The sequence below is a fragment of the Sus scrofa genome, chromosome 2 (assembly GCF_000003025.6).
Source record: "Sus scrofa isolate TJ Tabasco breed Duroc chromosome 2, Sscrofa11.1, whole genome shotgun sequence".
In the NCBI taxonomy this organism is placed as follows: Eukaryota; Metazoa; Chordata; class Mammalia; order Artiodactyla; family Suidae; genus Sus; species Sus scrofa.
The window spans coordinates 44,736,375-44,757,749 of NC_010444.4; the positions used below are offsets into that span (position 1 = coordinate 44,736,375).

General features: G+C 39.4%; 1 protein-coding gene and 1 long non-coding RNA gene across 3 annotated transcripts in view; one reads left to right on the plus strand and one right to left on the minus strand.

Annotated features, from left to right (window-relative positions):
• Positions 1–3,655, minus strand: part of LOC106507279 — an 80,317-nt gene extending 76,662 nt beyond the window's left edge. Inside the window, exon 1 of one of the 2 annotated variants that reach the window (XR_001303160.2) lies at positions 3,002–3,655. This is a non-coding gene — a long non-coding RNA (uncharacterized LOC106507279). The remainder of the gene's footprint in view (positions 1–3,001) is intronic. The other variant, XR_001303159.2, reaches the window with a different exon arrangement.
• PSMA1 (proteasome subunit alpha 1) lies at positions 3,728–18,922 on the plus strand. Its single transcript, XM_003122965.4, has 10 exons — positions 3,728–3,864; positions 5,646–5,690; positions 6,250–6,351; positions 6,738–6,841; positions 10,747–10,835; positions 12,007–12,077; positions 12,185–12,314; positions 13,612–13,691; positions 17,163–17,273; positions 18,554–18,922. Exons 1-10 carry the CDS (start codon positions 3,862–3,864, stop codon positions 18,608–18,610), a joined length of 792 nt encoding a protein of 263 aa, XP_003123013.1. The 5' UTR covers positions 3,728–3,861; the 3' UTR covers positions 18,611–18,922.

Consider the following 21,375-nt stretch of genomic DNA (forward strand, 5'->3'; position numbering starts at 1 on the left):
CTGAAGACATTCAGTTTTGACAAAAAGACCAACCAAATGCCCCTTCTGGTGGCTTACAAGTGGAACTTTGATAAGAGTCATTCTGAGGAGTCTCGTCAATTATCATGAATAAAGAATACATCACAGAGCCCCAGATATTTGCTATCTGATTAGGAGGTAATAATCAAAAGGATAGGCTTTAGAATGAAAGAGCCATAATTCATTCATGCATTGAATGTTTAGTGAGTGCCTAGTATAATGCCAGGCTTTGTTCCAGGCAAGAGGAATACTTTAGTAAATAAAAAAGTCAAGATTTCCTATTCTTGGGTGTTTTTATATACTCTGTTACATATTTACTATAGTCCTGCCCTCACCTCTCCCGTATTTACTTGAGCTAGTTTCTGTAAGTTCCTTTTCTTTGTATCAAACTCATTCTATAAAAGCAACCCAGTTATAAGAGGTTAACATCCCTAATGGCAAGAAGCTCCTACAAATCAATGAGAAAATAATTAACAAAATAATAAATTGAGAAAAGAAATGAAGTGGCAATTCACTAAATAACATAAACAACCAAGAAATACATGAAAAGATTTTTTTTACTATTAATCAAAAAATATAACTAAAAAAAGCAAGTGCTTTTTTTTTTCTGCTAACAACCTGACAAAGGTAAAAAGTACATACACCAATGAGATCCTGCTGTGTAGCCCTGGGAACTATGTCTGGTCACTTATGATGGAGCATGATAATATGAGAAAAAAGAATGTCTACATGTATGTGTAACTGGGTCGCCACACTGTACAGTAGAAAATTGACAGAACACTGTAAAACAGCTATAATAATAAAAAAATAAAAATCATTATCCAAAAAAAAAGTTCATACACTATCGAGTGCTCATGAAGGTGTAGAGAAAGTGGACTCTCAGGAACTCTAGAAAACATATTGATATAATTTTCCTATTTTTGCCATTTGGCCATATTTATCATCATTGAAAATGTGGGTTTCCCTTTGTACTTGCAATTCTATTCCTATGAATTCATCATAAAGAGTAATAAAAAAAAAAGAGTAATCAGAGGAGTACACAAAATGTGTGCATGTATAAGAATATTCATTATAAATAAAAATCATTATAAAATAAAAAAGAATATTCATTGTGGTATTTTTATAATAGCAAAAACTTAGAAATAGTGTAATTGTCCATACATAATTAAGTAAATTATTGTATTTCCATACAATAGAATACTATGCAACTATTTAAAATATTACAGATTATTACTTAAGGACATGAAAAGATGGCTTCAACCTTTTGAGTCTAGTACAAAACAGTTTGATATGATTTTACTTGTTGAAACCATTATATGTTGATATCACTTATATGTGGAATAAACGTAGTAAATACGATACAAATGAACTTATCTATGAATCAGAAATAGACTCATAGATGTAAAGCACAGACTTGTGGTTGCCAAGGGGGTGTGGGAGGGATGAATTGGGAGTTTGGGATTAACAGATGCAAACTCTTACATGTAGAATGAATAAATAATAAGGTCCTACTGTATAGCAAGGGAAACTATACTCAATATCCTGGGAACTTCCATACTCCACAGGCACAGCCTTAAAAAACAATAAAAAAGAAAAAGGAAAAAAAAAAGCAATAAAAAAAAGAATTTGAAAAGGAATACTTATGCGTATAACTGAATCATTTTGCTGTAAAGCAGAAATTAACACAACATTGTAAATCAACTATACTTCAAAAAACATTTAAATTATATGTATTATACATATGTGCGAGGCATGTGAATATATAGATATGTGGAAAAGAACTGTCAAAATGTTTATATACTATATAATATATATATATATTTTTTTCTTTTTCAGCCACACCCACAGCATAAGTTCCCAGGCCAGGGACTGAATCCAAGCACTAGCTGCAACCTACATCACAGCTGCAGCAATGCTGGATCCTTAACCCACTGTGCCACAGTGGGAATTTCCCTACGTAATATTTTTAAATGATCATTTATTTAGTCATTCATCTAATATTCATTACTCATTCATTTAACTATATATTAAACTCTTAATACATGCTAGGCATCCTGCTGGGTGCTGGGAAAACAGAAGAGAACAATCAGTTAATTTAGTCCACTAAAATAACAGTAATTTTGAAAAATGACAACAATCAGTATTGGTGAATTTAAGAAGGGGAGCTCTCTCATATACTACTGTTGAGAATATGTTTTGGTAAAATATTTCCGGAAAGCAATTTAGCACTTTTGGTTTTGTTTGTTTTTTTTTGGCTGTGCCTGCATACAGAAGTTCATGGGCCAGGGACTGAACCTGTGCCACAGCAGTAACCAGAAAACTTTAGGTCCCTAACCTGCTGAGCCACCAGGGAACTCCTTTTTTTGTTTGTTTGTTTGGTTTTTGTAACACTTTTAATAAAATTCTTAGAAATAGCCATTTCACTAAATCCTTTGATTTTCAGGAATTTATTCTAAAGGAGTATAGATGTACACATAAAAAAATATATCAAGCAGCTCATAAATGAATTTCTTGGGAGAGGGATAATTTTGGTTTTTTTTAGGGCTGCACCTGTGGCATATGGAAGTTCCCAGGCTAGGGGTCCAGCCGGAGCTGCAGCTGCGGGACTATAGCGCAGCTCTCAATAACGCCAAATCCTTAACCCACTGAGAAGGCCAAGGATCTAACCCGCATCCTCACGAGGACAATGTGGATCCTTAACCCCCTGAGCCAGACAGGGAGCTCCAGGAGAGGGCTTAAATATTAAACTTAAATATTAAACAATGGGGGTTTCGGTAAATAAAATATCATATGTTCACAATGCAGAATATCGGGAATCTTGTTTAACCTAGAAAAATTTTAATATAAAAAAGTGTCCAAAATACATGTGACAAGGTTTTTAAAGTGCGATACCAACTTGCTCTAACTTGAACAAATCATTTAAGGGAGCTGAGTCTCTTCATTGACAAAGCTTAGATCCTTAAAGACCCCTTTCAACTCTTACCTGAGTCTAGGTACTCATCCTTTCTTCTTCGTAAAGAAAAGAACTCATCATTGGCAGTCAGTAAATTTTAGGTTGGCAGCTGTTTGTAGAGCTATCCTAAACTATTTTCTCTGAGAATTTACTAAAAGATGTTCGCAAAAAGGAAAATACCTATTTCGGAAGAAGATGTCCCTCAGTTGCCTATTCTTTCAGGCATCGTGCTTGGTTTTGACGGCAAAGACATTAATGCCCTCAAAAAGTTTAAAGTCTGATAATAATGATAGTGATCAGTGACAACAACGCCTGGAAAATAAGGAGTAAGGAAAAGGATTCCAAAGTAGAAAGAAAATCATGTCCAGAAACAAGATACTCCAGGAAGAGTACCGTTGACACGAAGAAATGGACCATTATTTGTGGTCTTTTTTTGCAGTCCTGTTCTTCTCGCTACCCAACACCACAAATCTCTGTGGACGCTGAATGAGAGGCTGAGCAGTACACCAGGAATCTCGGGTGCATCCGGCCGGGCCGGTGAGAAACTGACAGGAATCTACAGCTCACAGGTAACTTCTCTGAGGATCCAAGAAAGGCGACTTGATAGTGGCCACCCAGCGACTATTAGCTCCCGCGGGCGTTCCTGGCCCAAATTTTCCCGCCAATGTGAGTTTCTCAGATTTCCCAGGCCCCGCCCACTCCCGAGCGGGCGGAGAGCTTTGAGGGCGGGGAAGCGCCGGAAGCCTATCGCTATCTCTAGAATAGACTGCTCTACCCTGCGCCGACGCATAGTCCCGCAGACTTCTCTGCAGATCGCCGAGCGGTAGTTTCGGCAGCGCTCCTTGATCTGCAGGTTTACCGGAGGCCGTGACTAGGCTCTCGCCGGAACCATGGTGCGTTGGATTCCGAGCTCAAACAGGGTTGGGGCACAGGCCCGCTGGCTGGGGGTTGGCGAGTGATCTCTCTGTCACTCTTAGAGCGGGCCGGGGCTATGGGACATGGGAACCTCAGCCGATGGGGGGTTCTGGAGTGATTCAGCATCTCTGGCCTGGCCGGCACAGGGGAAGTCGGTAGTCGGTGCGGCCTTTCCCCTGGGTTTGTTTCGCTTTCCATCCGGCCTTGAACAATACCTCCTCGGTCTGCTAGCCGAGTTCGCCCCTCAGTTTCCTTCAGTCGAGTAGATTCCGAGCGGTCCAGAGGGGCCCCTAGTGCTCTGTGTGAGAGAAAGGAAAAATTGGGATTTGACTTTTGGAATCTCCCTGTATAGCCAATAGCAGAGTTGAGAGCTCAATTCTCTTTTAGAGCTCAATCAGAAAAGGCCTTTTTTCAGTCACTTATCCAGTTAAGTATTTTTATGAAAGAGTAAACTGAAGCTGATAGAAGTGATAGAATAAGGGTTACAATATAGGGCTCAGAGCTTCCAGTCCTATGTCTACCATTCCAGCAGTCAGCCTTCTCACCCTAATGATTGGGCTCCCAAGTACTGTGCTGGCAGACTCATTTTAAGCTGTCTTTAAAGCTGTAATGGGTCCGTCTCTGTGGCTATTTGTGTCCACTTCTGACTTTCTGGGGACATTCTTGTGTGTACTCATTCTATAACAATGTTTTAAATGCACTGTTTTAACTACAGTGAAGGTTCAAAGATAAATCAGACACGTCCCTAATCGTAATATAAGGTCGAAAAAAAAGGTGTAGATAAAGGAATGGTAGGAGTATGTGTTGGGATTTGGGGAGGAAAGATGGAGAAGGCTTCAAGAGGTAGACATTTGAGGTATTTAAGGAAAAGGAATGCTTTTTTTTTTTTTTTTTTTTTTTGTCTTTTTGCATTTTCTAGGGCGGAATCCGCGGCATGTGGAGGTTCCCAGGCCAGGGGTCTAATCTAATCGGAGCTGTAGCCCCGGTCTACGCTAGAGCCACAGCAACGCAGGATCCGAGCCTCGTCTGCGACCTACACCACAACTCACAGAGGCGCCAGATCCTTATCCCACTGAGCAAGGCCAGGAATGGAACCCGCAACCTCATGGTTCCTAGTTGGATTCGTTAACAACTGAGCCACGACAGGCACTCCAAGGAAAAGGAATGCTTTTGATCGTATTAGGTCTTGGTATCAGGGAAGAGAATAAGCCAAAGATAGAAAGGAGAGTGGACACATAGGAACTTTAGTAATTGACTGAACTCAAAGGCAGTGCAATGGACAGTGGTAGAATTGGAATTTGGGAAGATAGGTCCCATCTGGCTCTGCTCTCCCCTCCCTCACAAGCTCCTTGTAAATGTAAAATTGGCTTGCAACTAAGTACAGTAGAAATCTTCCAATGAGGTTGCAGTAACAACCTTTCATTAATGTTGGATGGAAATAGACTAGAAAATTATTATTATTATTATTTTCTTTTTTTTTGCTTTTTAGGGCTGCACCCAAGGCATATGGAAGTTCCATAGGGGTCCAGTCAGAGCAGCAGCTGGAATCTGACCTATGCCACAGCTCATGTCAATGCCAGATCCTTAATCCATTGAGCAAGGCCAGGAATCAAACCCTTGTCCTGATGGATACTCGTTGGGTTTGTTACCAATGAGCCACGATGGGAACTCCAGAAAACATTTTTGAGTGATAGAGCTTGTTAAGATTTGGGTTTTGTAATGTTCTTGTATTAACAGATTTTTTTTCATTTACTTTCAGTTTCGCAACCAGTATGACAATGATGTCACTGTTTGGAGCCCTCAGGTAAAATGTTTTATACTGTTTCTACAAAGTTGCTTTTGGTGGCTGCAACTTAAAAATGTTTTGGATAGTATGCTGTGAGAAAATATAATCATTTTAGACATTCCTGTAAGTTTCCTAGTTTTAAAGAACATCGTTTGAGGTTTAGCTATTCTTACCTGAAATTTGGGATCTCTGAGTTAATTTTTTTTCTGCATTTGATCATATGGGGATATTTATGTCATTTTTAAAAAATATAATTGTTTAAAAATATAGTTGTTTTACAACGTTGTACTAATTTCTGCAGTACAGCAAAGTGACCCAATCATCCATATATATATATACACATTCTTTTTCTTGTATTACTTCCATTGTGTTCTGTCCCAAGAGGTTGGATATAGTTTCCTGTGCTATATAGTAGGATGTCATTGCTTATCCATTCTAAATGTAACAGTTTGCATCTACTAACCCCACACTCCCAGTCCATCCTACTCCCTCCCCCGTCCCCTCTAAGTTAATTTTAAATCCATGAAAGGGTCTTGTACAATGACTCTAAGGTGTATTGGGTTTTTTTCCTTTTTAGGGCAGGATTCATCAAATTGAATATGCAATGGAAGCCGTCAAACAAGGTTCAGCAACAGTTGGTCTGAAATCAAAAACCCATGCAGTGCTGGTTGCATTGAAGGTAAGTAAAGCAATAAATATATCTTCCTCTTTTAAAAAAGAGCTACTGGGAGTTCCCATTGTGGCTCAGCGGTAACAAATCCAACTAGTATCTATGAGGATGTGGGTTCGATCCCTAGCCTCACTTAGTGGGTCAAGGATCCGGCATTGCTGTGAGCTGAGGTGTAGGTCACAGACACAACTAGGATCCTTTGATGCTGTGGCTGTGGTGTAGGCCAGCAGCTGCAGCTCCAATTCAGCCCCTAGCATGGAACTTCTATATGCTGCAGGTGTGGCCCTAAAAAGCAAAACAAAAAACAACAAAAAACCCAACTATCAAATGTAAGTCTCACTATGTAGATAATAAATTATAAACTTGTTTTTCTGTCTTAAATAATGTCTATTTAGAGGGCACAATCAGAACTTGCAGCTCATCAGAAAAAAATCCTCCATGTTGATAACCATATCGGTATCTCAATTGCGGGACTTACTGCCGATGCTAGACTGTTATGGTGAGTATGATCATGAAAAACAAAGGAAACATCTCTTGATTCATAATTGATTATATTCTAGAAAAGATCCAGATGTTTTACAGGTATTCTATTCTGCCAGAATGTTTAGAAGATTGTGTATACCTTAGTGAAGTTGGGCTCAGTTACTCAGTATCCCATTTCTTGATCCTCTGTGTAGTAACTAATAGAATTAGCCATACTAATATTAATGCCTTTGAGAAGTCATTCAATGATGTGATACTTGTTAACTCAGTGTATAGTGTTTGATATTATGTCTGAGAAGAGCTTGACACTTTTGTTGGGTTTGCGAGGATCAGATGAACCACCTTTGCTTTCTCTAATACACCAGTATTTATTTGATGTTTATTTTTTGCAAAGCTCAGTACTGGATGCTGCAGGGTGTAAAAAGTGAATGAGATATAGATCTCATCTTCTAGGAAATTAGAATCAGTTCTATGTCTAATACACAGAAGAAAGTGGAGAGTAACAGGTATACTTCTGTATGGGACCAGATAGAGATTATTTCTATTTGAGAGGCATTATGTAAATGAAGAACTGACATTTTGGAATCACACAGACTTTAGTTTCCACTTTTATTTATTTGTTTATTGTTTTTATTGACTTTTTAGGGCCGAATCCATGGCATATGGAGGTTCCCAGGCTAGGGGTTGAATCAAGCTGAAACCGCCAGCCTGCAACACAGCCATGGTAATGCCAGATTTGAGCTGCATCTGCGACCTACGCCACAGCTCATGGCAACACTGGATCCTTAACCCACTGAGCAAGGCCAGGGATTGAACTTGAGTCGCCATGGATGCTAGTCAAATTCATTTCTTCTGAGCCATGACGGGAACTCCTTTGTTTTTTATTTTATTTTTATTTTTTTGCTTTTTAGGGTGGCATTTGAGGTATATGGAAGTTTCCAGGCTAGGGGTCACATCAGAGCTGCAGCTGCTGGCCTACACCACAGCCACAGCCACAACAATGCCAGATCTGAGATCTGTCTGTGACCTACCCCACAACTCATGGCAATGCCAGATCCTTAACACACTGAGCAAGGCCAAGGATTGAACCAGCATCCTCATTGATGCTAGTCAGGTTCCTTACTGCTGAGCCACAATGGAAACTCCTAGTTCCCACTTTTAGCACTTAGTATCTGATATTGGTCTAATTATTTAAACTCCTAATTTTCTTAGTATTTTATTGATAAATAGCCTAACATGTGGAGCACTTGACAAAGGGTCCTTTTTTTTTTTTTTTTTTGGTTCTTAAAATCTTCCCTTATTGTAACTTTGTAAACATTTATTGGATTGAATGAGGCCTAAATGATAATCATTTCATACCTGTAAATAGCACCTGCACAGTTGACAGTCCCAGTATATCAGTCCCCTGCGGTGATCACAGAGCTACCGTGAGGGGGCATGGCCCATGATAGGACCCTAAGGCATGCGACTCAGTGTGTTGCCTGGGGATGTGGAGTAGATTGGTGGTTGGACTCAACGCTGCCAGAACCCAGACTCTTCCCTCACTGCTCTCAATGGCCTGTGAGATGTCTTTGCAGAGGAACTTGGAGCAAATCGGAATCCGAGGTTGAGGCTGTGGCATGAGTGAGTGGCTGCCGCGCTCTGCCCCTTGCCCCTCCATCACCCAGGGCTGGGAACACAGTAATTGTGTTCAGCCAGTATTGAAAACCATCAGGTGTGCTGCTGGTTTGCCACTTGTGGTTCTGGAGACTTTGTTTCCCTTTCTCCTCCACCTTAGAAATAGGGAATGTAAATAGAGGCCCCTGGGAGGAGGCCTGGATTACAGTTGTTCTAGAGTCCTGTTGCTATTGATTTTGGTCATTGACGCCTGGTTGTTTTGATGAGGCTTTCCCAAACTTCCCAAGGCTCACACTTGGTACCACCCAAGTGCTCTTGTTAGCATGTTCGATTTTGTTAATTGCTACTGCTTTGCGCTTAGTGGGCAGTCACATCTACTGGCCTGCACCACCAGCTTCCTGGGCAGGAGTGAAAAGACCCCCTGCTCCTCCTATTTGCCCTGGCTCTGTCATTACCTCACAGGGTCTCAGCCACTCTGAGCTCTGTGTCACTGCTAGAACCAGCCACTCTAGTCCTGGCAATAGCCAGAGCCAAGAGTTCTTTATTTTCCTCTTGGCCCACAGTGTCTTTCAGGTGTTGTGTGGGAGGTAGTAGGGGGAAAGTAATCACTTAAGTCTGTGATTTTAATTAGGAAAGAAAGAATATAAACACTAAGGGTAAATAATAATGCTAATGTTTAAAATTTTCAAGTTGTCTGGCAAGCTCCTTGTTCTCTTAGGTCAGCAACATAGTGATAGCATTACTGGTTTCTTTTAGCTGTTTTAAAATATGTCGCATTGTCAGACATTTTATTTAACCCAATCTCTCCAAAGTATTGTTGTGTCATATGTAATCAACATAAAAACTTTGTTAATGAAATAGTTTACATTGTTTTTTTATTAAGTCTTTGAAATTTCATGTTTATTTTATAGTTATATCTCAAGTCAGACTAGCCACTTTTTCAGTGCTCACTAGTCACATGTAATTAGTACCTGCCATATTATAGGGCAGTGCAGTTTTAGACAGTCTTGGGAAGTGAACTTAAAGTAGTGAACAAGTAGTTTGGTTTCTGCAGCCAGCATTTGATCATCAGATGTGACATCCATGTAAGCTAAACAAAGCAAGATGAAAGAAAAATGCATAGCTGTTTCTTTTTTCTTTTTTTTTTTTTTTTTTCTCTTTTAGGGCCACAGCTGTGGCATGTGGAAGGGCCCAGGCTAGGAGCTGATTCCGAGCTGCAGCTGCTGGCCTACACCAGAGCCACAACAACCCAGGATCCGAGCCACATCTGCCACCTATACCACAGCTTGTGGCAACGCCAGATCCTTAACCCACTGAGCGAGGCCAGGGATCAAACCCACATCCTCATGGATACTAGTCAGGTTCTTAACCCTCTGAGCCACAGTGGGAACTCTGCGTACCTATTTCTTATTTATCCTCTTGGCTTTAATTGTAAAACATGAATCTCCTTTTCCTCAGTGTTATACTTGCTTGAATCTTGTCAAGTTTAACAGCGAGACTCAACAGTCTGGTGTCTGATATCTCCTCTAAAGTATTCCTTTTGGATAGAAGTAATGTTGGCAGGCTAATGTTAAGAGATACCTTGGAATGGATTCTATTTCTTGTATTGGCTGTATTGGGGAATTTTTTGTCAGCTTTCAGGAAAAAAAGTATTGTTTTTGCTAGTTCAAGACAGTCTTTTGAATGAACAGTCTTGTTGACAGTGGCAAGGGTAAAAGAAGAGAGATTGTTCTTTTTCTCTTGCTTATCCTTCTCTATTCTATAAAGTGCTGTGAGACAAAGCTTATCTATAGCTAAGAAACATTTAATTATAAACGTGAGATTATGAAAACTTTAAGATTAGTCACTTTTCAAACAGAACATTTAAAATTTAGAAGGAGAGTTGGTATAAAAAAATGCGTCCTTGGAATTTCCGTTGTGGCACAGCAGAAACGAATCTGACTTGCATCCATGAGGATGAGTGTTTGATCCCTGGCCTCACACAGTGGGTTAAGGATTTGGCACTGCCGTGAGCTGTGATGTAGATTGCAGGCGCAGCTCTGATCCTTCATTGCTGTGGCTGTGGTGTAGGCCAGTGGCTATAGCTCCGATTTGACCCCTAGCCTGGGAACCTCCATATGCTGTGGGTGCAGCCCTGAAAAGACCAAAAAAAAAAAAGGATCCTTGTGGCCATGTCTTTATGGTTCCCTTATATAGATATAATTCATATAAATGTCTAGAAGAAGGCAAAGAAAAAATCAAATTCCTTTATTTAGATTAGAATAACTGATTTTAAATTACTAATTTTTCTTGTTTCTTTTTCAGTAATTTTATGCGTCAGGAGTGTTTGGATTCCAGATTTGTATTTGACAGACCTCTGCCTGTGTCTCGTCTTGTATCTCTAATTGGAAGCAGTATCCTTTTTGTTTATGCATTTATTTTAGCATTTATGAATGTGGACTTTGAAAAAACATTTATGCTTAATCTTTATGTTACTTATTAGGAATATGACAATGCATAACGTAAGTAAGATTGTGAAAAATTTAAGGTAGTCGCTTTTCAATAACAATGTTTAAAATTTTTAGAAGGAGGGTTGTAGAAAGTTTTACTTTGGAACAGTGGGTTCTAAATAAGGTGCTGGGTTTTATCAGCCCTTATAAGTAAGCAATTGATATTTTCCAGATATGGATAAGCCCAATTTCAGAAGAACTAAGCATCATTTTTACAGATTTAAGGTTTTTGTTGATGGTTCCTGATGTTCCTCAAAAATCCTTGCCCATTGTTTGGAGTTCCTATCGTGGCGCAGTGGTTAACGAATCCGACTAGGAACCATGAGGTTGCGGGTTCGGTCCCTGCCCTTGCTCAGTGGGTTAACGATCCGGCGTTGCCGTGAGCTGTGGTGTAGGTTGCAGACACGGCTCGGATCCCACGTTGCTGTGGCTCTGGCGTAGGCCGGTGGCTGCAGCTCCGATTTGAGCCCTAGCCTGGGAACCTCCATGTGCCGTGGGAGCGGCCCAAGAAATAGCTAAAAAGACAAAAACAAACAAACAAAAAAATCCTTGCCCATTGTATCCAAAATGAAAGATTCTCTTCACAAGAGAAGGTCATTTTGCTAGCACTCACAGTGGATTTGGTACATAGTCAAACGTATTTCTAGTACTATCATAGAAATATTTCTCTGGGAGTTCCCATCGTGGCTCAGTGGTTAACGAACCTGACTAATATTCTGAGGACATGGGTTTGATCCCTGGCCTTGCTCAGCGGGTTAAGGATCCGGCATTGCCGTGAGCTATGGTACAGACACGGCTCGGATCCCGAATTGCTATGGCTGTGGTGTAGGCCAGCAGCTGTAGCTTGGATTGGACCCCTAGCCTGGGAACCTCCTTATGCCTCAGGTGTGGCCCTCAAAAGACAAAAGAAAAAAAAAAAAGAAAAACAAAAGAAGGAAATGTTTTTCTGTTTTATTCTTTCTGTAGTGGATTATGCAGCAATTAAGCAATCAAATCTCTTTGTTAATAATGTATAATTTGAAAATAAAGATAGTACTTTATTCCTTGTTAGAATGGACTCTTTAACTAGTTTAAGAAACCCAGATACCAACGCAACGATATGGCCGGAGACCGTATGGTGTTGGGCTACTTATTGCTGGTTATGATGTAAGTTCGTAATGTTATATTTTAATAATTTTTTAAAACTGACCAGAAATTTTCCAATTTTTAGCTCAAAGTCAGATTTACGTAGTCTGTTTTTCTTCTATTTATAGGATATGGGCCCTCACATTTTCCAGACTTGTCCATCTGCTAACTATTTCGACTGCAGAGCCATGTCCATTGGAGCTCGTTCTCAATCAGCTCGTACTTACTTGGAGAGACATATGTCGGAGTTTATGGAATGTAAGTGATTTTTTTTTTTTGCCCCCTCCAGTTTTTATATGGTGAATAAACACAGCATTCTAAATGAAGAAAACTATCAGCTTTACAGAAAGAATTTTTTTAAAAAGTTAAGCCCATGAAGTGTTTATTATTTCTTTCATGCATACCAGTTTTTACTTTCTCTGACTACCACAGTAGTTTTAGTCACCACAAGGACTTTTTCACAGTACAAATAGCATGTCCTTAACTGTGAAGATTCTTGATTCAATTGGTCTGAAGTGAGTGTGGCAAGTGTGGCTCAGCCAGAGTTGAGACCCACTGTATTAGCTACCAGCTGTAAGTTCTGTTTATAGCTTTTAGTTTTCTGTGATTCTTGTTTTTAGCCATACAGACATTTCTGCGTTAAGTAGTTTATAAACAAGAAGTCAGTGTTGTGGCAAAGAAAGGTAAAAGCTATAAGGTATGATAGGGTAGGTTTTCAGGTGCTTTGCTTATGCAAGGGTCTTAGATTTTAAAACATGCCTTTTATGCATCTGTTGAAGTAATCATATTTTTTTTCCCCCTTCATTCTGTTGTAGTTTATTGCACTAATTGACTTTTGAATGTTTTGTTTGTTTGTTGACCACTGCAATGGCTTGATGTGGGATCTCAGTTCCCAGAGCAGGGACTGAACTCAGGCCATAGCAATGAAAGCACCAAATCCTAACCACTAGACCACCAGGGAACTCCCTGACTTTTGAATGTTAAACCAGCTTTGCATTTCTGAGATAAATCCCTCTTGGTCATGGTATATAATATGTTATAAAGATATATAAAATATTTATATAAACATAAATATTGCTGAATTCAGTTTGCTGATAATTTTGTTGAGGTTTTCTGTGGATATTTTCATAAGGAATATTGATCCTATAGTTTTGTTTTCTTGTCATGTCTTTGTGTACTTTTGGTATCACTGTAATAATGGCCACATAAAAGGATTTGCAGACTCCTTTTACAAAGAGAAAATACTGTGACTAACATTCCACAGAATACATTCTACAAAACCTTGAGTTGTATCATTTGGAATTGGAATTTTGATTTAACTTAGCATAAGAAAAGGTTACACTTAGTAACAGAAATTATGTATCCTCTCATTAAATAAAATGATAGCAGTGTGGTTATTATTAGAAGATTATATAGCCAGATATTAAATTCTTGGCTTTTTTTATTGTATTTGGTATGTGACTGAAACCATGATTTTAGACTATATATCTAATAAATAAAAGAATCCTACCATGAAAATGGAATTAAGAAATAATTGTTAATTTATTACATTTAGGCAATTTGAATGAACTGGTTAAGCATGGTTTGCGAGCCTTACGAGAGACCCTGCCTGCAGAACAGGACCTAACTACAAAGGTAAATATCACATTTTCCAATTGTAGATACCACCATTGCATAAGTGTAAGTAATATAGGTGTGTATATTTATACTCCTTTGATTTGGGAGATGGTTGCCTTGGCTCATTCTTTAAGTTATTCACTAAGTGACTGATTTTGAAATGATTTCTATTTTTTATTTTTTTGGTCTTTTTGCTATTTCTTTGGGCCGCTCCCACGGCATATGGAGGTTCCCAGGCTAGGGGTCAAATCGGAGCTGTAGCCCCCGGCCTACGCCAGAGCCACAGCAATGCAGGATCCGAGCCGTGTCTGCAACCTACACCACAGCTCACGGCAACACCGGATCGTTAACCCACTGAGCAAGGCCAGGGATCGAACCCGCAACCTCATGGTTCCTAGTCGGATTCGTTAACCACTGCGCCACAACGGGAACTCCTGAAATGATTTTTAAACATTTCTTTTTTGGATGTTCCTGTCGTGGCTCAATGGAAATGCATCTGACTAGGATCCATGAAGATGCAGGTTGGATCCTTGGCCTCACTTAGTGGGTTAAAGATCTGGCATTTCCATGAGCTATGGCGTAGGTTGCAGATGCGGCTTAGATTTGGCATTGCTGTGGCTGTGACGTAGGCTGGCAGCTATAGCTCTGATTTGACTTCTAGCCTGGGAACCTCCATGTGCCTCAGGTACAGCCCTAAAAAGACAAAAAACAAAAAATAAAAAATAAAAATTCTTTTTTGGTATAGAGCAATAAAACCAGTAAGTCTGACATAGAATGGCCTTCATTTCTTCAAGCTATAGGAATTTTCTTCATATTATTAATTCAGTTAACAAATACATATATTAAGCACCCATCATGTGCAGGCAGTAGGCAGTGGGAATATATAGTAAATATAATAAACCCTCTGTGGATACTAAAATCTGCAGATGCCCAAGTCCCTTATACATAGTGATGTAGTATTTGCATGTAATATACCTATCCTCCTGTATACTTGAAATCATCTCTAAATTACTTATAATACCTAATATAATATATGTAAATATTTGTAAATGCAGGGTAAGTGCTATATATATAGTTGCCAGTGTACAACAAATTCAAGTTCTGCGTTTTGGAACTTTCTGGAATTTTTTTTCCAAGTATTTTTGATCCAAATATTTTTTCCAAGTGTTTTTGAATCTAAGGGTGCAGAACCTATAGATAAAGGGGCCAATTGTCCTTCAAGGAGAAGAGAATGAAAAGTTACTAATAGACCATGGAAGATGTGGATTGAGAATTAACCATTAAATTAGCATGGGACTTGACTAGACAATCTTAAGGGAATAATGGAGTTAAAGCCTGATAGGAATGGAGTCAGGAGAAGACAAGAGGAGAAAAATTGGAGCTAGCTCTTTGGAGATTTTCTTACCAGTCCAGAGAGATGGTGTGGTCGCTGGAAGAGAGTGTAGTGAAAAAAGAGGGTTTTGTCATTTGGGGTTTTTAAGATAGGGGAAACTACTGCACATTTGATATTTAAGATATTTAAGAATAATCCAGTATAAAGAGAGAAAATGGAACTATTCATTCCTAATAACAGGGAGAAAGAGAATCTAGGGACATAGATATAGGAAAGAGAGGATATTGTTGGGAGCTTATGAACATTCTCTTCTATTTCATTCTATTTTCTCAGTAAAATAGGAGCAAGGTTTTGAGCTTCAGGGAGAATGGAGAATGTTAGAGTTGGTCCGGAAAGGGGAGATTGAGTGATCTAAAGACCCACGTAGTATAATATAACGCAGGAACCACTAACAGCCTTCTAGAGGTTAATAATCAACAACTTGAGATTAGTCAGCATGTTATGAAATCTATTTTGCTATAATGACTGGATAATTAATATTTAATATGAATGTGAAACTTCATGGCCTCTATAATCTTTGTAAACATCTTTTCCTATAATAAAAATAATATTCTTTTTTAAAAATTAGGAAAGTACCTAAAATTGTTTTTAAAATTTGGAGAGTTCCTGCTGTGGTACAATGGGATCAGTGGTATTGCTGGAGCCCTGGGACACAGGTTGATCCCTGGCCTGGCACAGTAGGTTAAGGATCCTGCATTGCCACAGCTGTGGCCTAAGTTTCAACTGTGGCCCTGATCTAATCCCTGGCCCAGAAACTCCATATGCTGCAGGGCAGCCAAAAAATGAAAAAATAAAATTTAGGTATGTAGTTTACTGTTGACATTTACAACTTGGAAAAATTTGCTGAGGTATCTTGGATCCCTAATTTCTTTTCTTTTCTTTTTTTTTTTGAATGACAGAGAATGCCCTGTATTATCCTTAATGCCTTAAGTTGTTGCTAAAATTTTAATATTACAGGAGCTGTTTTGCACCAGTTAGCGTTCAATGATCATTTTAAGAATTATTCTTGGAGTTCCCGTCATGGCCAAGTGATGAACGAATCCGACTAGGAACCATGAGGTTGCGGGTTCGATCCCTGGCCTTGCTCAGTAGGTTAAGGATCTGGCGTTGCCGTGAGCTGTGGTGTAGGTTGCAGACGAGGCTCAGATCCTGCGTTGCTGTGGCTGTGCTGTAGGCTGGCGGCTCTAGTTCCGATTAGACCCCTAGCCTGGCAACCCCACATGCTGCAGAAGCGGCCCTAGAAATGCCAAAAAAAAAAAAAAAAAAAAGTTGCCTGGTGGCTCAGCAGGGTAAGGATCTGGCATTGTCACTGCTGTGGCATGGATTTGATCCCTAGCCTGAGGACTGCCACATGCTGTGGACATGGCCGGAAAACAAGGAATTGCTCTCTAATTTTTCCATGTGTAACATAGTTCCAAGCTCCTGCCAAATTCAACACTTGAGAACCCCAAGCTTATTTCCTTAAGAACCGTCATGTCTTAACTTACACAAGGAACAAATTTGATTATTTCTTAGAAGTTAGGCTTGCTTTCTAGCTACGTGGTTTGTTCTCTCTCACTGGTTTGCAACACATTCCCATTATGGGCCAAGTTGCAGATTTCTAGGTGATGTAGACCTTCGGGGTTGTTGATGATTGTCAAAAGTGAGTATTAAAATCTGCAAATTACAGGAGTTCCGTCGTGGCTCAGTGGTTAGCGAATCTGACTAGGAACCATAAGGTTCCTGGCCTTGCTCAGTGGGTTAAGGATCCAGCATTGCCGTGAGCTGTGGTGTAGGTCACAGATGTGGCTCGGATCTGGCGTTGCTGTGGCTCTGGCGTAGGCCAGTGGTACAGCTCCGATTCGACCCCTAGCCTGGGAACCTCCATATGCTGTGGGAGCAGCCCTAGAAAAGGCAAAAAGACAAAAAAATAAATAAATAAAATCTGCAAATTACAAAAGTTTACTAGGGTTCTTCCTTTTGACCCTAAGTATCTTTTAAGTCTCATTCAAGAATTTACTATTTTATTGTTCTTTTTTCCACCGAACATTTTATTGTAAGCATTTTTCCAACCTAAATTCTCGTAATTTTTAATCTTTACCCTTTTTTCCCCTCAGAATGTTTCCATTGGAATTGTCGGTAAAGACTTAGAGTTTACGATTTATGACGATGATGATGTGTCTCCATTCCTGGAAGGTCTTGAAGAAAGACCACAGAGAAAGGCACAGGTACATAACTAATTATAACCAGAGGCTTTAGTTCTACCCCAAAATGCTGTTTTCCTGCCACAACTGTGTAAATTCTACCATTTTTGTCTTTAATTGTTGAGATAGACTTGTCGTTCATAAAGCAATAGGAAAACTAAGAATTGAGTAAAGTAGAATACTGAGGGGTCAGTGATCTCCGTAAACACAAAAAGGATAGATGATTTGGTTATCTGTCACAGTTTCTCAATTCTGTGGGTTGACAGGCACAGCTAGATGGTTCTTTTGCTCATCTCACTTGGGTTCTCTCCAATGTTCCAGTCAGTTGAGGAGGTGGGGCTGGAACATCCAAGATGGCTTTACTCATTTGTCCTCTTTGATCACACTTGCTAGGTATCTTAGAGGGACAGCTAGAAGGCTGGGACCTCTGCCAGGATGGCTGGGCCTCTGTCCATGTAGTCTCAGGGCTCTCCTTCACCAGAGTGTCCCTGGCAGGGTGCAGCCCAGAGGCTACAGAAGTTCAAAAGTTCAGAAGTGAAAGTTGCCAGGTGTTCTTATGTTTGAGGCCCAGGACTGGCACAGCATCACGGCGCATTCTATTAGTTAAAGCAATAGGGCCAGCCAAGATGCTACAGGAAAAAATTCATTGGGGACCAGCTTCACAAATACAGAGAAAAGGATCAAGAAGTATTGGTGAATCTCAGGTTAAATATGGGTCTTTTTTTGTTGCATGTTTAGAATACACATTTGCTATATACATGTTTGATAGCTGTGTAATTGAAAAGAAAGTGTGCTGTACAGAAATTTCTTCTACAGCATGCATTTTTTTTTAACTTGAAAAGGATACTGTTGGTATATTTGGAGGAGCGAGATATGCATTATTTAACTGCTCTTGGGAAGAACCATCACCTTTGGGAAGAATGCAGTGGAGTGCCACACAGCTGCCTTGTTTGATCATATTTTTGCCATGTTTGTTAGTGCTAAAGAGGAAAAGAATGTCTCAAATGGTGCCAGTTGTACTTTAAGGCTTGTAGTGATAGTAAAAGAAAAGCCTTTATTCTTGTGTACAACAAAGTATGATGAAATGCTGGAGTTCAGTGATGCCTCATTTTTCAGAACTGTAAAATTATATATACTTTTTACAAAACTTTGTTTAGAAATTTTAACAGGACAGTGAACAAAAACTGAGTATCCAAAATATATCCTATGCTTTTTTCTCATAAATTTTTTGGCGATATATTATTTGTGATTATATATTGGTCAGATGTTCTTTTTACATATTTGCTTTTTTCTTCTCTCTTAAGCCTGCTCAACCTGCTGATGAACCTGCAGAAAAGGCTGATGAACCAATGGAACATTAAATGATAGACCAGTCTGTATGTGTATTACCAAACATGTAAGAATGCAAAAACACAATACTGATGACAATAATCTATACTTTGAACCAAAAGATACAGAATGGGGTAATAGTGTGTTTTAGGAATCAGTTCAGATGTGAGTTTTTTTCCAAGCAACTTCACCAAGGCCATATAATGGGTTGCATTTTTCTTTAAAGGGTCTGTATAATCATTTTCTAGAAAGTATAGTTATCTGTACTAATGTTTTTATATGAAGAACATACTGTCTTTGTGGTTTTGAAGACAACTGTGAAATAAAATTGTTTCACCTGCTAATGTATTGGGTTTTTGTTTTTTAAGTAGCTTCAGTAAAATAGTAGTCTGAAATTACAACTGTGTCATGTATGGTCAACCAGGTTTGCCAAATTAAATTGCCTTTATTTTTAGTGACGGGAAAAATAATACCTCTTATCTATAACAGTCTTATACTAATTCCCCAATGTATGGACTGGCTGCATGAAAATCCATGGAGATTTGGTCCAGAATACAGATTCAGGGTTCATCCCTGGAATTCTGATTAAAGTCTAAGAAACCACCACTTTCTAACAATTACAGTAGGAAGATTATTAACACATGAATGATATTTTTTCCAACCGGTAGGTGGCAGTAGTGATATCTCTGGCCTCAGCATAGGGAATGTTTGCACAAATAGCAAAAGAAAAATTTTAATTCCAAACCATCATTTCCTCTTATCCTACTCAGCCCCATTCCAGCATAATTTTAGGCTTCCTTCTATTATTTCTATGAGATTTGTAGGTAGATATTGCAGTACAATTTTGTCTTAAATCATGCAAAATGAAATGAGAAATCTGATTTTGAAAACAAAAGTAGGGAGTTCCCATTGTGGATCAGTGGTAATGAACCTGACTAGTATCCATGAGGACACAGGTTCAATCCCTAGCCTCTCAGTAGGTTAAGGATTCAGTGTTGCCATGAGCTGTGGTATAGGTCACAGATATAGCTTGGATCTGGCATTGCTGTGGCTGTGGTGCAGACTGGCAGCTGGAGCTCACTTTCAACCCCTGGCCTGGGAACTTCCATATACTGCAGGTGTGGCTCTAAAAATTAAAAAATAGATAAATAAAATTTTTTTTAAATTAGGAGCTCCCTGGTAGCCTAGCAGGTTAAGGATCCAGTGTTAATCACGGCTATGGTACAGGTTCCATCCCTGGCTGAGAAACTTCTGCATGCCACAGGCATGGCTGAAAAAAAATTTTTTAATTAAAATAAAAAACTCAAGTGTTCCCGTTGTGGCTCAGTGGTCAACGAATCCGACTTGAGGAACCATGAGAAGTTCAATCCCTGGCCTCACTCAGTGGGTTAAGGATCCAGCGTTGCCTGAGCTGTGGTGTGGGTCGCAGACGAGGCTCGGATCCAGCGTTGCTGTGGCTCTGGCATGGGCCAGCAGCTACAGCTCTGATTGGACCCCTAGCCTGGGAGGAACCTCCATGTGCCACGGGCGCAGTCCTAGAAAAGACCAAAAAACCCCTCAAAAACTAATAATCAAGGATTTTGCTGCTAAGAAGCCTAGAGGAGTTACTTTATTTTCTGAGATTTGTATCTTTCTAAAGCAAAACAGTTCATTTATACATAAGGAACTTGGGTTTTAGACCTAATTCTACTAATTAGTGGCTATTGGCTCTGAGCAAGTAATTTAGCCCTGTTTTAAGGAAATCCTTTGGAGAATTAGTGTGAGGTTAAATGGGAGAATTTATGTGAAACATAATAGATTTAAATCTCTCTTGTGACTTCCTAAAGGGAGAATGGTAAGAGAAACTCTGGCAACCTTGTTTGAAGGAATAACCTCTGACTAAATACACGATTGTGGAAATGTTGGTCTACATTCTGGAAGTGGCCTCAAGAGTCTGCCGTTTGAACTTGGAATGACGCCACAAGTGCCATTTGACCTACAGTGGAGTTACATCAGGCACATGTAACTCACAAACCCAACAGTGAAAGAGAAGTCCCCCAATTTGCCTGCAGGCTCATGGGTGTGTAGTCTGGGGGAGGGAGTATGAGTGGGAAATTTCATAATTTACTCTTTCCTGGGGCAGATCTCTCTGCCTGTGTGCCTTTTATTGTGTGAGCCTCTGCCTTTGTTGATTTATCGTTTAAATGTGGGTTTTGTGTGTGTGTGTGTGTGTGTATCTCTGTTTTGTACCTGTTTCTTAAATGTAAACCAATTACTTGGTGGGTACTCAGCTGAGAGCAATTTTAGTATTTTTTTCAATATGTATTGAGAGCAATTTTAGTATTTTTTCAATTTTATTTTTGCACAGACTTTAGAACTTAAATCCACCCCACCCCAGCAAGATTCAGTTCTACTATTCGTACAGAGTCCATTGTGTTGCCTTTTCATGTTTTATGTAGTGTATTATCAGTTATTACATTTAATCTGTGTTAAATAAACAGTAGAATTCCTAACAATGTCCTCTCATAAAACCTATCACTTGGTAAAAAGATAACATTTAATTCACTTGGAATTTATTAGGCATCCATAGGTATATCTTTGAAGTACTGGTATTGTTAAAAATGAGAGGCAATAGAGTAGGTGACAGGATTCAGTTCTCATTCCAGTTTTTTTTCAGTTTTTACCCAATTGGGGGGGCACGTCCCTTTTCTCTAGGCTTTGATTTCCTAGACATCAAGATTTTTGATCCTTGATATGCATTAAGTCCTTGCTCTCAATTTATAATTTAAAAAGCATTCAAAATGATACAATTACATGT

Excerpts from the sequence above, each read along its gene's own strand:
- PSMA1 (XM_003122965.4), top strand. Across the intron at positions 5,691-6,249 it reads TCACTGTTTGGAGCCCTCAG|GGCAGGATTCATCAAATTGA; the intron begins GTAAAATGTTTT and ends TTTCCTTTTTAG. Across the intron at positions 12,315-13,611 it reads TATGTCGGAGTTTATGGAAT|GCAATTTGAATGAACTGGTT; the intron begins GTAAGTGATTTT and ends TATTACATTTAG.